The 15,858-nt window shown below is 44.9% G+C and overlaps 1 protein-coding gene across 2 annotated transcripts in view; it reads right to left on the bottom strand.

Annotated features, from left to right (window-relative positions):
* The window catches only part of KCNMB4 (potassium calcium-activated channel subfamily M regulatory beta subunit 4), a gene marked incomplete at both ends in the record, with an annotated part of 57,225 nt that extends 41,998 nt beyond the window's left edge, over nt 1-15,227 (bottom strand). For both annotated transcript variants that reach the window (XM_080935984.1, XM_080935983.1), the window contains one exon: nt 14,892-15,227. In XM_080935984.1, coding sequence (XP_080792110.1) covers nt 14,892-15,227 — 336 coding nt within the window. The remainder of the gene's footprint in view (nt 1-14,891) is intronic.
* Between the last annotated feature and the right edge of the window lie 631 nt (nt 15,228-15,858).

The raw sequence follows: 15,858 nt of genomic DNA, 5'->3' as shown, positions 1-15,858 counted from the left end.
GAAGAAGAAGAAATAGCAGTAGTAGAGGAAAAAAAAAATGTTTTTCCTCATTTCCTTTGTGGCCTTGCTTGATTAGCACAGAAAAACAATGGTTAAGTATTTTTCTAAACAAATCTGTCTAGAAAACAAGTTATTAATACGTTGTCTTATTTTTTAAGTTGTGTGTTGCTTAATCACCGTTCTCATGCTACGAAAAGATGCTGTGACCAAGGCAGGCAGCTTATAAAACAAAGCATTTACTGGGGGCTTGCTTACAGTCCCAGAGGGTGACTCTATGACCATGGGGTAAGGGGAATGGTGGCAGGCCAGCCAGGCACCCTGCTGGAACAGTGGCTGGGAGCTAACATCCCTTTGATCAACAAGTGGGAGGCAGAGAAACCTAGAAGCCCACCCCCAGGGACATACCTCCTCCAACACGGCCATATTTCCTAATCTTTCCTAAACAATTCCACTTCCTGGGGGGCCAAGCATTCAAATATATGAGCCTTTTGGGCCATTTTTATTCAACACACCACACGTCTACTCTGACTGGCCACTTCTAAAAATTATGATTTAAAATTTTATTTGTGTGTGTGTGTGTGTGTGTGTGTGTGTGTGTGTGTGTGTGTGTAAAGGTGTGAAATTGTCAAGGCTTATGTGTGAAGGTCAGAGGACAACCTGGTAGAGTTGGTTCTTTTCTTCCACTACGTGGTTCCTCAAGCTCATGTTTTTTGTTTTTGGTTTGTTTGTTTGGTTTGGTTTGGTTTTTAAGATTTATTTATTTTTATTTATATATAAGTACACTGTAGCTGTATTCAGACACACCAGAAGAGGGCATCAGATCTCATTACAGATGGTTGTGAGCCACCATGTGGTTGCTGAGAATTGAACTCTAGAAGAGCAGCCAGTGCTCTTAACCACTGAGCCATCTCTCCAGCCCACTTGAAAGTCCGACTCACAGAGCCACCTTGCCTGCCCTCTGATTTGTAAGTTTACTGGTTATTTGATGACACAATCAGAAAACCTCTGTGGACTATAAAGTAAAACTGAGTCACTCGTAGACTCCACACTGTCTCTAATGCCTGTGCGTGCACAGGTGAATATAGGATCGTTGAAGAAACACACAGATGAAATTATATGTCAACTAAGAAATTAAATTTTAGGGCCAGAGGTTCCAGCGTGAGTACCTCTGTCTTATGGAAGACTTTGAAGGTCAAATAAATGGCTCAGGAACTGTGCAGAACGAGACAGGCTAAGAACAGAAGATAATGGACTCTTGGGGACATGGGCAGATGCAGGGGTGACACTCAGCCTGGAACACGGTTTGCTAAAGTCTGCTCAACAGAAAATACCTGCCCCACCCCTCAGTTTCATTGGCCCCACCAAGGCTAGGGATTTGCTGTCCTCACAGTCCTTCCACTGGAGTGACAGAGCTTTAAAATGGATAGTTTGCAAAACAAAGGCTTTTTCCTGATCACTGAGTACTTCATAGGACAAGGAGACTCCCTATCGCTCAAGCCCTTCCTCTCCATCCCTCAGGAGCAGGCAGTGACTGGGGCAAATTCACCAGAGCACTTAGGATTTCAAAAGAGGGTGGGATCATTCGCGCCATGGCATGGCGGGGTTGAGAGAGGGCTTCCCGGGAATGGTGACTTTGGATTTGTGTCATCAAGGTTGATTTGGGAATATGCTCGTCAGAAAATGAGTTGGGAAGGTGACATTCCAAGAAGTGGGATGTGCCAGGACTGTGAATGGATCTTCCAGAAAGAATGAGTCACCTAATGTGCTCGAGGGGGAGGGGCACGGGGGATGGCACTGGAAAATGCCCACACTTTCCTGGTACTCACTAAGGCTCAGTGGCAAAGAGTTCTCACTCCTGCCCAGGGAAGATGGCCACTCACCCGTCAAGGATACTGTGACCAGAGACACTTTTTGGAAATTTGGAATAATGGTACCCCTTGAACGTTTAGATTTGTGCAAACTGCTAACCCTGGTGGCTATTCGAAATCAAGAAAGTTTAGGATGGCATTCTACCTCCAAGAGAAAATAGCTTAGTTAGCCTGAGAGTTATAAAACAAAACAAAACTTTGGTAAACACACACACACACACTAAATAGAAATAATAGCCAGGCCAAAACAAGAGACTTTAATCTGGATGATATTCAATAGGTTTTACTTTTAACAATCATGCTAGGACAATTAGAAGCTTATGGTCATAGGTTCAAATCCCCGAGGAAGGCCTGGGGTGTGGCTCAGTGGCAGAGTGTGGGTTCAAGGCCTAGAATAAATTCTTCTTGGAGATGGCCAATATCCCCGTGACCATATTGAAAAGGGGAAAGGAATACAAAATGTGTAATGCTCTGCTCGTGTAAACATTCAGACAGCCTTACTGAGGGTACAGGGCATTGTACCGGATACCGCAGGGTACACAGTTTGATGTGTTCATGTGTGAGTTCATATTCCTTCAGACATTGTGACTACCATGTCTTCATGAGGGCAGCCAGCAAGCCCTGGTGTCCTCCATCAGTTCCCTGCTATAAGGATAGATGGTAATAATCTTGTGCTCCTATTTGTGGTGGAACGCATGTTCTCTATAGACCACGCTAGTCCATCCTGTCCACGCATTTGCAGTGTGCAGCTGGGATCTCCATACGCAAAGGCGGAGAGGGTGGGGTGACTGTCTCCTCTTTCCTAGACTGTGGATGAGACAGCGATCACAACAGAAATGCTAAGGTGTGACTTTTATAGCGACACCAGAAAGGCGACAGAGCCTCTTCTTGCATCTCGTCAGAACGCTTGTCCTTGTTGCGAAGGTGTGGTTCTGTACGGAAACCCAAATTAACTCAGCGCAGTGACCACAACCCTTCAAGATCTGTGTGTGGTGGGACTGGGGTCTCCAGTCAACACGGAGGCTAGGGAATGAGACTAAAGAGAGCTCTGACATCCATGCTTTGAGTCTCTCCATTGAAAGCCCAGACACCATGGAACAGAGGTCACCATTTTCCTGTGCTCTGCCTGATTTCCTAACCCTCAGACTTTGGGAACATGGTAAAACCAATTTGACCTTCAGGAATCTCTGATAATAGCTCATGTATTAGAGGATTCCCTAAGGCAAATTAGGTTCTCATGTGTGTGTGTGTGTGTGTGTGTGTGTGTGTGTGTATGTGTGTGTATATATGTATATATAATTATAAATAATATAAATGTATGAAATGTATATGTATGTATATATGTATAAAATTTACATATATATGAAATTTATGTCTATAAATAAAATTTGTGAATCTTGTGAAGAAGGCATGCCTCCTCATATATTCCCAAACAGAAATCTGCCTGAGTGAATTGGGGGCAGGGAGGGGGTGGGGATGCTTTCCTTTGAGGAAAGAGCCAGTGGCAAAACTTCAAGCATCACAACTGAACATATTCCGACTTTCCCCAAGTGAGACATTCAGATGTCGACCAGAACACCAGCACAGTAGGGAACAACAGTCACTTCAAGCACTACTAGGTACAGGTTCTGTGCTAACCTTAACCCCGGGGGCTTCAATGATGGCTACACTCGGAAGGAAGAGTTCAGTGGATGACGGATACCGTGGGTTTGTGTTCTGATAAGCCCAGGAGTCCTGGAATTTCCCTGTTTGTTTCTTTACATGTTGAAAATAGGATTGCTACCCACAGACAGACGGACAGAATAAGAAGCCACAGCCCACAGCTTCCCTAAGTCAACCTTTCATGGTGGAGGACGGCTGAGGAGACATCCCTTCCCCAGTGGGCTGCTCGGGAGTGAGTGGGTTGTCCCACACAGCATCTGTATTCAGTCTGCTTGGGTCTTTGGAGACCATTGTATTGCTAACTCAGTGCATTTTGATTGAGGCCCCACAGAGATGGAGATTTCCCTGCCCTGCCCTGCTCTGCTCTGCTCTAGATTATTGGGAACTGAACCTCCTCAACCCATTCAACTTTGAGCTGTCGCTGTCGTGATGCAGTGCTGTCTGGGCCCAGAAAGCAGGAGGTACCAAGTGTCCTGGGTTCTGAGTAAAGTAGAGATCCCGGGGGTCTATTGAATCAGTGATGAGTTGGGGGGGGGGGAGGGTCTACCTATCTAAACAGTTCCTGGGTATTTCTCCAAAATAAACGCTAACTGATTTCATGTTGTTTTCCATTGAAGAAAATAAGCTCAAAGCTTGCTGAGCTCCTCTATGTGAACGATGAAACATTGTAGATTGCTGCTCTGACTCCTAAGAACCCCATAACCCTGACAGCTTCAGTGGCAGCCAAGCAGGCAAACCTGCCCCAGGCCACAGACCAGGAGCGACTTGTATGGTACCAACCCCAGTAGTGTAGAGGAGGTTGGTGCCAGCAGCGTATGCAGCCCCCACAGAGTCCTGTTGGTGTAACGTGGACCACTCTTTCTTTGGCAAATGACCATTCTCCTTTGAGAAACCGCCCGCCCGTTTGTTACTGAGTCTCAGAAAAGGTTTACAAGCTTAAATAATGGGCCATCAGGATAACATTACCAGTATAATAGGCCATCTTACAAATACATAAAATTGATTCTTAAAGATTAAAGCAAGGTCTCAATCAGGCAGGTTTCAGAACCAAATGATTCTCCCAAAGTACACTCTCTTTGTGTTCCTACCTGCCTCAACTCAGCCAGATGTGCACTTGTTGGTTTAAACTGGTTTTTCTCTTACTGGGAGATACATCCTACATGAAGTATATAGCCAGTATATACATACTGATGGATGAAAAAAAAAACCTTTTTCTAAGCAAAATTTACATTTATATGAACGCTCTAAGCCAAATCTCAAATCCCTTTGCACTTTTCTTTCTGTTGAAGTTCCCACCCTGTTATTTATTGACAAATAATGCTCCTTGGTAGCTACATAAAAAAGGTAACATGAAAACCACATTTAATGAAAGGGGGGTTTTAAAAAGATGGAAAATTAGTAGTGTGCATGTGAGTATACAAAAACCAAAAGTATATATTTCATGTTTTACAAATATGAAGCATACTGATTTTTTCAACCTACTTTTGAGAATAACATAAACATCAACTTAGGGAGAAATAGTTCAACAAATTTAATGCATAATATTTAACCATATCATTTTGAGCCCATATATATGTACATATATACATATACATGTATATACCAATTATATATACCCATATATATAGATACATACCCACTATATATATATATATACACACACACACCCATATAAATGTATAAACCCATTATATATATATATATATATTCACATGTATATATGTGCGTGTATGTATGTATATATACGTGTATGTATATATGTGTGCATATATATATATACACCTGTATATACACACACATAATATATGTATGTAAGTTTATATTATGTGTGTGGGCATTTTGCCTGCAAGCATGTCTGGGTACCACTGTGTGTGCCTGGTACCCAACAGGCCAGAAGAGGGCATCAGTCTCCTTCAGTTGGAGTTCCAAACGGCTCCCATATAGGTGCTGGGGATTGAACCCAAGTCCTCTGGAAGGGTAGCCAGTGCTCTTAACTACTCAGTCGTCTCTCCAGGTGATGGCTCATCTCGGCCGTCAATCAAACTGCATCTGCAATCCATAAAAACGAAGGCTGCCGTGCAGCGTTGCAAGGGATTTCCTTCATCAGATTGAGGTGGGACAGCCCACTCTAAAGGTGGGCTACGTAAAACGCCATGGGAGAGGGAAGGCTTTGCTTTTTGCCTGCTTGCCCTCACCCTCGCCCTCACTGGCAAGCTCATCTCCCCTGCTACTGCAGCTGGATTCCAACGTAGCCGGAAAACCAGCAGCTCTTCAGAAATCCTCCCAGACCCCAGCACCAGACTGACATGGCTGAGACATCCAGGCCCACGGACTGAACAAGTCTACTGCTGGATCCTTGGCCTTTCTGTCCGGAGACAGCCATTGTTGGACTATCTGGACCGCAGCCTGTACACCATGCTAATACACCACCTTTTACATACATTCTTTCTGTCAATTCTGATCCTTCAGAAAACTCAGGGTCTTGGAGGGACTGTCAAATCTCCCTCAGAGACTTCAGAAGCCAGGCCTCCATTGTCTCCACGACTCTTAGAATTTCTATCTTCCATGCTCCGGCCGAACTCCATTAAGCATTGAGCACTAATGGCTTTTCCAGGCCAAAGCTCCAATACGTCAGCAATTCTCACAGATCGATCAATATCTCTCAACAACCCTGAGGTTAAGAATTAAGAATGTTCATGTCTGGTTACAAGTAATCTCCATCGAATTGTCTATGCAGGTGTTCACATTTTTTTTCTATTGAAAAGATGGTCTTTTATTGCCACAAGCTCTTACTGACTTTTGAATCATTTCTCCACCGCAGTGCAAATATTCTCTAAAATTTGCCATTTTTAGTTAAACTTCAACTTATTTTTAAAGTGTAGGTTTTCCCCTATTACTTAATTAAACATACAACAGTGTATCCCTTCAGGATTTCTGTCCTTGATGTTATATTTAGAAAGGTTATGCTCATCCAAAAAAAATTATCTAAATATTTATACTTTACTTATGATTTCATTGTTTAGTTCTGTAACTGTACAATTATATTGCACTAAAACTGTGATTTAAATTAAGCATATAGTTTTGGCTTACTTGTGCAAATAAAATTTCCAAGTAAATGTGCATTTTAATTTTGTATGACTATTATGTGTATATATGATCTGTGTGGGGATGTGAACATGCTACAAGTATGCATGTAAAGGTCAGAGGACAGCTTGGGGAAGTCAGTTCTCCCTTTACTTTGGGCTGCAGGGACTGAATGCTGACCATCAGGTTTCTGCAGCTCTGACCTGCCCAGCATCTCACCAGATCCCAGGGAATTTTTACTTAGCTGCTACTTTTAGATATTTTTTTCCAAAATAATAGGTCAGGTATTTTTTTTTTTAATGGGCACTTTGGTATACACACACACACACACACACACACACACACACACACACACACACAAACACACACACACAAACACACACACATATATATGTAAATATATATATATATATATATATATGTACACTGTAGTTGTCTTTAGACACACCAGAAGAGAGCGTCAGATCTCAATACAGATGGTTGTGAGCCACCATGTGGGTGCTGGGAATTGAACTCAGGACCTCTCTAAGAACAGACAGTGATCTTAAGCACTGATCCATCTCTCCAGCCCCCTTTTTTGCATTTTTTATTGGATATGTATTTACATTTCAAATGTTATCCCCTTTCCTGGTTCCCCCCTCCCCCCTCCTGATGTTTCTACAAGGTTGTTCCCCCTCCTGCCTACTCCTTCCTCCTGTACTGGCTGGTTTTGTGTCAACTTGACACAAGCTGAAATTATCAGAGAAAGGAGCCTCAGTTGGGGAAATGCCTCCATGAGATCCAGCTGTAAGGCATTTTCTCAGCTAGTGATCAAGGGGACAGGGCCCAGCCCATTGTGGGTGGTGCCATCCCTGGGCTGGTAGACCTGGGTTCTATAAGAAAGCCGGCTGAGCAAGCCAGGGGAAGCAAGCAGGTAAGTAACATCCCTCCATGGCCTCTGCATCAGCTCCTGCTTCCTGACCTGCTTGAGTTCCAGTCCTGACTTCCTCTGGTGATGAACAGCAATGTGGAGGTGTAAGCTGAATAAACCCTTTCCTCCCCAACTTGCTTCTTGGTCATGATATTTTGTGCAAGAATAGAAACCCTAAGACACTCCCTGCCCTTGCACTTCCCTACACTGGGACATCAAGCCTTCACAAGACCAAGGGCCTCTCCTTCCAATCCTCTGCTACACATGTGGCTGGAGCCATGGGTCCCCCCATGTGTACTCTTTGTTTGGTAGTTCTCTGGGAGCTCTGGGGGTGGGGTCTGGTTGGTTGATATTGTTGTTCTTCCTATGAGATTACAAACCCTTTCAGCTCCTTCAGCCCTTTCTCCAACTCCTCCATTGGGGTCCCTGTGCTCAGTCCAATGGTTAGCTTAGGTCAGACTTAGAATCATCTACTGAATATGATATCCTTACAAATTACCAAAAATGCTGAAATTTGCAAAACAAAATAGTAATTCCTTTGTGTGTAATGGCTTCATTAAAATGCAATCTACCTACCACTCAATTCACCCATTTAATGTGTTCAATTTAATGATTTTTAGTGGATTCAGAGAGGCAACTATCACTAGAGTCAGTTTAAGAACATTTATTATTATGACAAAGACACCTCTACCCATCAGTTACCACAATCTGTTCTCTCTGTCTCCACTAACTCACCTGCAGTCTTCAGAGGATAGAGTCCAGTATTAAGAACATTAATATATGACCTTAGGTGGTTCAGTAGCTGGTTCTATGTATATGACCTTAAGTGGTTCAGTAGCTGGTTCTATGTATATGACCTTAGGTGGTTCAGTAGCTGGTTCTATGTATATGACCTTAAGTGGTTCAGTAGCTGGTTCTATGTATATGACCTTAGGTGGTTCAGTAGCTGGTTCTATGTATATGACCTTAGGTGGTTCAGTAGCTGGTTCTATCTAGTCTATTGGGGGTTTTCTGTTTGTTTCAGTAACCAATATTTCTTTATTTGAAAAAGAAATGATACAAATTAAAGAATCTCAGTGGATGTTTCAGTACAACTTACAGCAAGGGAGGAACTTAGAATTCCAATATGCATGTGCTGCCATGGTGACCGAAGAGGACACTCCATATTTGGTAGTTCCCACTTTGCTGCGGTTATTAGTGTAATATATGTCTTTCTTCATATTTACTCTCAATATCCCTGTGTGTGTGTGTGTGTGTGTGTGTGTGTGTGTGTGGGTGTGTTTTAAATGTGCTACTCCTAAAACCATAATCTATTTGATTTTTGATGTTCCTGAACTACAATCCCTGTATTTTACCTAGGGTATTTATTTGGTTTATTTACATTTAATACATATTCTTAAACACACACACACACAAACATGTTTAATTCCTATCTAGAAATTTTGTTCTACAGATTTACATTTCTTTCTTGTCCTTGTATCCTGTGACTTGTCCATGCTAAGCAGGCACTGAACTACACAGCAGCCTACACATTTTTTTAACCGCACAGGTCTTGAATTTGATCATGGCACTTGGGTAGAATCTAGGCTGAGACCAGAGAATGAGCATGTCTATCCAGTTCCCAGATGGTGTTGGAAGGCTGGCCCAGTGGTTTGGAAGATGAAGCAGACTGTACATGAAGAGATTGGTGAAGAGGTCTTAAAAAAAAAAAAATTAAGGCAAAAGAGAACTGTAGAGACAGGGCAGAAGCAGAGTCTCCTGCTTCCCCAGAGGACACTAGGTAGAGGCTTCATTGTTTACATGCCTACTGCACTAGTGAGATAAATCCAGATACACTTTACATGCGATTGTATACAGATCACAGGATAACAGAGACCTTTGTGGGGAACTAATGTGCTAAATTCTGCAAACGCATAAACTAATTTGAATTCATTCATCGACAAAAATAGTAACAAAACTACAAACGTTGTCATTGGCAATTATAACGAGGGTTATTTTTAAAGGAAGGAAGAGAGCACCACCACAGAATCAGATCTACAAGTTCTTGCACGCTGGTTTACGTCCTCAGATCTAAAGCGCAGAGTGAGAAGTGGTTAGAAGCATATGTAACACAAAAGAAGCACCATCCTGCTCACTGTTTCCTGTGAGTAATTATGTTTGTTGTAATATAAATGTGCTGTTGATCTAGGAACTCAGCTGGTGATGCAATTCTGTTAAAGGCTGAAGGAATTTAAACCCAGGGGAAATAAAACTTGACATCTTCATTCATGAATGACAGCAAAAGAAAAAAAAAAGCATTTTAAATAAATAAAATCTGTTAAAATCTTCCAAAGATCTTTACAGTTCCGAAGTTTGTGGGGTTTTTTTTAATGCATTTTCCTCCAATTGTACATAAAAAACAACATCACAAACCTCCTGAATTTTAGCCTCTGATTTTTTTCTAATATATGACTTGGGGGGGGGGATCTTTCAAATTGAGATTTCCATAAATGGTATCTCTGCAACTGGAGATGAGAGATGCAGCATTAAAAAACAAAACAAACCTTGAATACACATAGACGGTCTTCAAAGTGTGAGGTTGTGCACACTTTTAGTTCCAGGACTTGAAAGATGGAGGCAGAAGGACCTCTGATTCGGAACCAGTTTGGACTACATAGCTGTAGGTTCTAGGCCAGCCAGAGTTACACTGTGAAACCACGTCTCAACATAAAAAGAGAGCAATTAATATATTACTTTGTTTCAGACAGTGTCTTCCTACGTTGCTCAGTCTGGCCTCAAATCTGTTATCCTCCTGCCTCAGGCTCAGTAATGTCAGTGTTAAAATCCCAAGTTCCCACCACCATCTCTGGTGCACTCTGGTGACCATGTTAGTTTCCTGTTCAAAAAGCATCCCTTGGCTTCTAGATGCTTCCTGCTGCTGAGACGCAAACTCAGTGACAAAAGCAAACTCAATCAAGCAAGCCACAACGGAGCTCACGTTGCACTATACCATTAAGAGGGTGAAGAGACTGTTTACCGGTTGTGAGCACTGGCTGCTGTTCCAGAGGACCTGGGCTCAGTTCCTAGAACACAATGTGGCTCAACTGTAACTCCAGACCTAGTGGATCTGACGCCCTCCTCTGGCCTCCATGGTGTATACACACACACACACACACACACACACACACACACACACACACACACACACACAGGAAAAATGCCTAAACACATAAAATACTGACAAACAATTCTTTGAGACAGGATCTGGACGTCGGAAGGTCTGTTGGGGTAACATCTACACTCCAGCCAAGCTTCATTCCCTCTCCCTTTGCCTTCCTTTGGAAATCATCTGCATTCATAGGCTCATGGCACAGCTGATTTCAAAGCTATTAGCCCATGAAGGTTATGTGTTTCTCCGACTCCAATAGTCTGCCTAGGTTCAACTTGGGAAGGCCTTAGCAATTATGCTAAGGTTACATATAAACTTCAAAATAATCTCCCATTAAAAAATGAAATGATTATTTTTATGTGTATGGGTATCCTGCCTGTATGGAGGGTGCTGTGGCCCCTGGAATTGGAGTTACAGATGGTAAGCTGTCATGTGGGTGCTAGGAATCAAGCCTGGGTCCTCTGGAAGAGCAGTCACTGCTCTTAACTACTGAGCCATCTCTCCAGCCCCTAATCTCCTGGTTTTAACACCAGACAATACCTCACTTAGCCGGAAAGAAATTACAAAGAAAGCCACTTCTTTGTGGACAAACAGACTAGAGATGTCGGCACAGCGCCGCTGTCTTTTTAGGATGCATCCCTGGTCTGATGGGTTTCTCCCTAGAGCACAAAGCGCATCAAAGTGAACACATATGTCAAAGCTCTTGCTGCCCTTACATGTACAGGGACAGGGCCCATGAGTGTGGCTTTGAAGAGTCTTCACTAAGGTGACTGGCAGCCACAAAGCTTACATCTGTGCTCTTACACCTTCCTGGATGCTCTTCAAACCAAAAGCCTTTCTCTGTCCCTGTTAAGGGTTTCCTCCGACTTCAGAGTCAAAGAATTGCTTTCTTAGACTCAGACTTACTCTTTATTATTTATTTTGCCTTTGGTGTTTTGTTTTTGTTTTTTATCAAAGAGGGGGGAAAAATCCTTCCAAATAAAAACTTAAACATGGGTCCTGTCTCCAACCACCCCACTCACAGCACACAGCAGAAGGCAGTTGCTAAATTCATCTTTTCTGTGCCGTCCAAAGTAGGTAACTGCAAAAGCGATGTGTTCGCAATAGTGGACCTTCATTTCGTTTAAACTGATCAATTTTAAATGAGCTTCTCACACTCAGTTCACATGATTCTCTTCCTTTTCTCCAGAGTTTCTCTGAGTGCCTCCTGCACCTTCTATATTCAGCGGCATCTGCATCTTTTGTGTTGAAAACATGAGCAAAATTTAATCACAGCGAGTTCACTTTGAAGCCCGGTGAGCACATTTCTAAGACACTAATTGTCATCTCTGGGATACACATTAGAATCACGTACACAACTTTGAAAACTACAATACTCGGGTCCCCATCCACGACCAGATCAACGTGCCTGGAAACGGAACTCTAGCACAGGAACGTTATCTTTAAGGTTCTTCAGTAGGCCCACAGTGTGGCCGTGGCTGAGGACCAGAGCACTCGGCACACACAACTCTGAGTCAGAAACAGTGCTGGGGCAGCAGCAAGAGGAAGCTAACTCTGAAACAAAGACTGTGCTATGGTTAACCCCCAGAGCAGAACAGCTCCTTTACCAAGTCCCTACCTGACCCAAACACTATGCCATTAAACACGGCGATTCCCTGAGATAACATGGATCTGATTTAAAAAAACAAAACAAAGCAAAAAAAAAAAAAAAATAACATAAAGAAACAGAGCAGGATTTAAAGATGCTCTAAAGGCACGTTAGTGGAAGACCACATGTCACAGGTCAACGGCTCAACCAGCTACATATTTGTACCGTCTGTCCCCCTCCCTGCCTTGGGCAGAGCCCAGGAAAAGGCACTTGCTCCAGGTAGGTGAGAGGTGGCTCCCTAACCGTTTCTTGGGATGACTGGGTTTGTTGAGAATGTGAGAAGCAGATGGGAGACAAAAAGAACAGATTGGAAAATTAAAAGGAAGGAAGGGAGGACATAGCTCTGCGTAGCCAATATGCAACAGGACCGGCAACCGGATTGTCTAGGCGCAAGGATTCCATAGAAACAAAACCTTCCGACACACCTGACTCTACCATGGCATTTCGGGTGCCGAGATTTTCCATTACTAAAGTGCTTAGCAAAATTTCCAAATTGGACACTTATTTGACCAAAAAAATTATGTTTGTCCTATAAATACCACAATACATCACAATTTGGACAAAGAGACCCATATTTGGCAGAAGAAATCTTGCATAAATTGACGGAAAGGTCATTCATCACCCTTCCGGGCCATCAAATATGTCATTTTCCCAGTTCTGACCATTTTGATTTTTGTTGGATACTTCTTCAAAGCAACTCTTGCCAAGTTTTTAAATGGCACTGGGGGGGGGGTATAATGGGATTATTTGCAAGTAAAGAGCGAGAGAGAGAGAGAGAGAGAGAGAGAGAGAGAGAGAGAGAGAGAGAGAGAATTTTAATATTACATAAAACATTGTGATTGCTTCCAAGTGATTTAAGAATCAGTATCCCAATGATTCCAATTTATTTCTTTTGCCAGATCCTACAAAACTGCATGGGAACTTATCTTGTCTTCTGTGGTAAGTTCTAACTTGCCTCTGCCAAAATGAGATACTAGCCATACACATTAGGTTTTACCTTATGAGTGCACATGCATACGGATAATTCATTGATTAAACCACTATCTCAAAATGAATTGACAGTGTTTTACCAACTGTGCCCACTCCAGGATGGCAAACTACAGAGCACCTTCCAAATCACGAAGTTACTACTTGACACCTTTCTTAGATACTTTTAATCTAATTCTGATTTTTAAAATGCTTTCTTAAAGCCAAGAGACTTCTTTTTAAATTCCCAAGCACTAAACAGATTAGCTCACGTCTGTCTTTGAGACCCGTCACTTCTGCAAGCTTGGTCATTAGGGACTGTATTTCAAATGCTTATTTCTACATTTACTGTCCTTGGATTGTCTCCGTTTTAATAGCAGAATGAATCTCCGGGCATTAGCGGGAGACTTTTAAAGGATTGTTCCTTCTGGCTTTCCAAATAAATGAGTTATGCTTGAGTTTCTCTGCACAGAGGTGGTGGTCTTGTTTAAAATACAAATTCGTATTTCTGATTATGCTGTCCTGTTGAATTTAAAAAAACGTGTTCCTGTGTGTGCACAAGATTCATTTTCTTTGGAATGATTTCCTGCTCATCTTCCGGCGCAGCCGTCACGAAGTGAAAAGAGTCAGTAACTTGAATAAATATCCACACCTTCAGCGGGCAGCAGAAAGGACCAAGGGCATCAAAGAACCCTCCTGCAGAAGCAGGCGCAGTGCAAAGCTCAACTAGTTCACGGGGACACTGCTCTTCAAAAGCGCTTTCCTACCCGGGGAAGTTTACTGAGTCCCCCTCTGCTCTCCAGAGGCTCGAAAGTCCTAACCAGGTTTTATCTATCTTTTTTATTCCCTTTCTTTCACCCTCCCCCCACCCGTAACAACAAAAGAAGTTGTCTGGAAACCGCTGCTTGGTATATGTCATCAAAGACTTCTATTTTCGGTAAGTTGTTCTCCTCACTGTCCCCAAACACTCAGAGAGGTTAGGACCCTCCAGCCCCCCCCCCAAGACCACCAAGCAAACCAACCCGACGTAATCAATATTCTTCGTAGATTCCCCCTGATTGCTGTTGACCCCACCCCACCCCACCCCCAAGCCCATCTTTAGACCTCAAGTTAAAAGCCTCAGTTTAGAACTAAAGGACAAAAGTCTTTTAAGGAACTTCGCAGGAGTGAAGAGACCCCATTTAACCTTTCAAATAAGGTCGTGTCATTGGGAGCTCTTGAGACCGGACTTTAGTTCAAGCAGCTGTTGGCCATACGCCGGAGCACCGGGGTCCCAGGCGACACCATGGCTACACTGGACGGAAAAGTTAACTTTCTTTGCTCCTTGAGTTTAGGCAAACCCGTCCTGCAGGCACTGGACCTGGATTTGTCGGGAGCTCAAAAATCGAAGACCAGAAAAGATCAATGTTTGCAGAGATTCGGGTACCACTGCCCAGCTGGCAAACAAACACACCCTGAGGACCAGAGCCCTGGGCTCCAGGGATGCATGCACCCCATGCCTCGTATCAACTCCTAGCGAGGACAGTACACTGGAGTCTTCCCTCGGGGTCTAACCGGGACGTTGGCCCCGAACCTGCAATGTTAGGCGGGAGCTCCAGCGCTTACCTTGGGGTTGGTCAGGAGCTGGTGCTGGTCGCTGTGTAGCAACGCCCTGGAGTTGGACTCGGAGTTGCTCACGTACACCTGGACGCAGGGATACTGCGAGGTGCCCCTGCAGTCGGTGCCACAGGTGAAGGTGCACTCGAACACCTCGCCGATCTGCTGCACCGACAGCACCGTGCAGTTGGCCGCCGTGGCTTGCAGATCCTGCAAGGCGGGACTGAGCCAGCAGAAGCCGAAGATGAAGAGCGACAGGATGCCGGAGACGATGAGGAACAAGCCTAGCCGGATGCTCTTGTCTTCGGCTTCCGTGTACTCGTAAGACACCCTGAGCTTCGCCATCGCCCCCCACTCTCCACGGCTGGCGCGCTCCCCGCCCCCTCCCGCCCCCGGCGCCGAGCTCAACCGCCTCGGGCGGGAGGAGCCGCCGCCGCCGCCGCCGCGCGACAGCAGGGGAGTGGGCGGCGAGGGGGCGCGCGCGAGAACAAAGGGGCCGAGGCTGGCGACGCCCCCGGCGGCGGCGACGGCGCTCCCCGCAGCCCGGCTCCCCGGTGCCACGGTCGCCTCACAGCGTCCGGCACCCCGGGGCTCCCCGAGCCCGCCCCCGCCCCCGCGCGCTCCGCGCCCCGCTCCCGCCTCCCGGCGCGCGACGCCCTCCTGCCATCGTCGCGGCCGAGCGCCCGGCGCCCCGACACTGGGAGCCTCTGGGCTGCCGAGCCCCGGCTCCGCCGTGAGGGAGGCTGCTCCACCCCGCCCCGGGCGCCGCCGCCCCGCCCCGCCCCGCGCCGCGCCCCGCAGCTCCCGTGGGCGAGCACCCGGGCCGCCGCGAGCTGCTCTCGGAATCCTCCCCAGCTGCAGCCTGGAGAGATGGCGGAGACGGCCGCGGCGAGCGCTCTGCACCGAGGGAGCGTGGCTGGGGAGAAAGTTAAAAGAGGAAGAAAAAAAAAAAAGAAAGTGGGGGAGATCGGCGTGA

Source organism: Micromys minutus (genome assembly GCF_963924665.1).
Source record: "Micromys minutus genome assembly, chromosome: 22".
Taxonomy (NCBI): Eukaryota; Metazoa; Chordata; class Mammalia; order Rodentia; family Muridae; genus Micromys; species Micromys minutus.
Note: the sequence above shows the minus strand (reverse complement) of the source record. Positions and strands in the feature narration are given on the sequence as shown.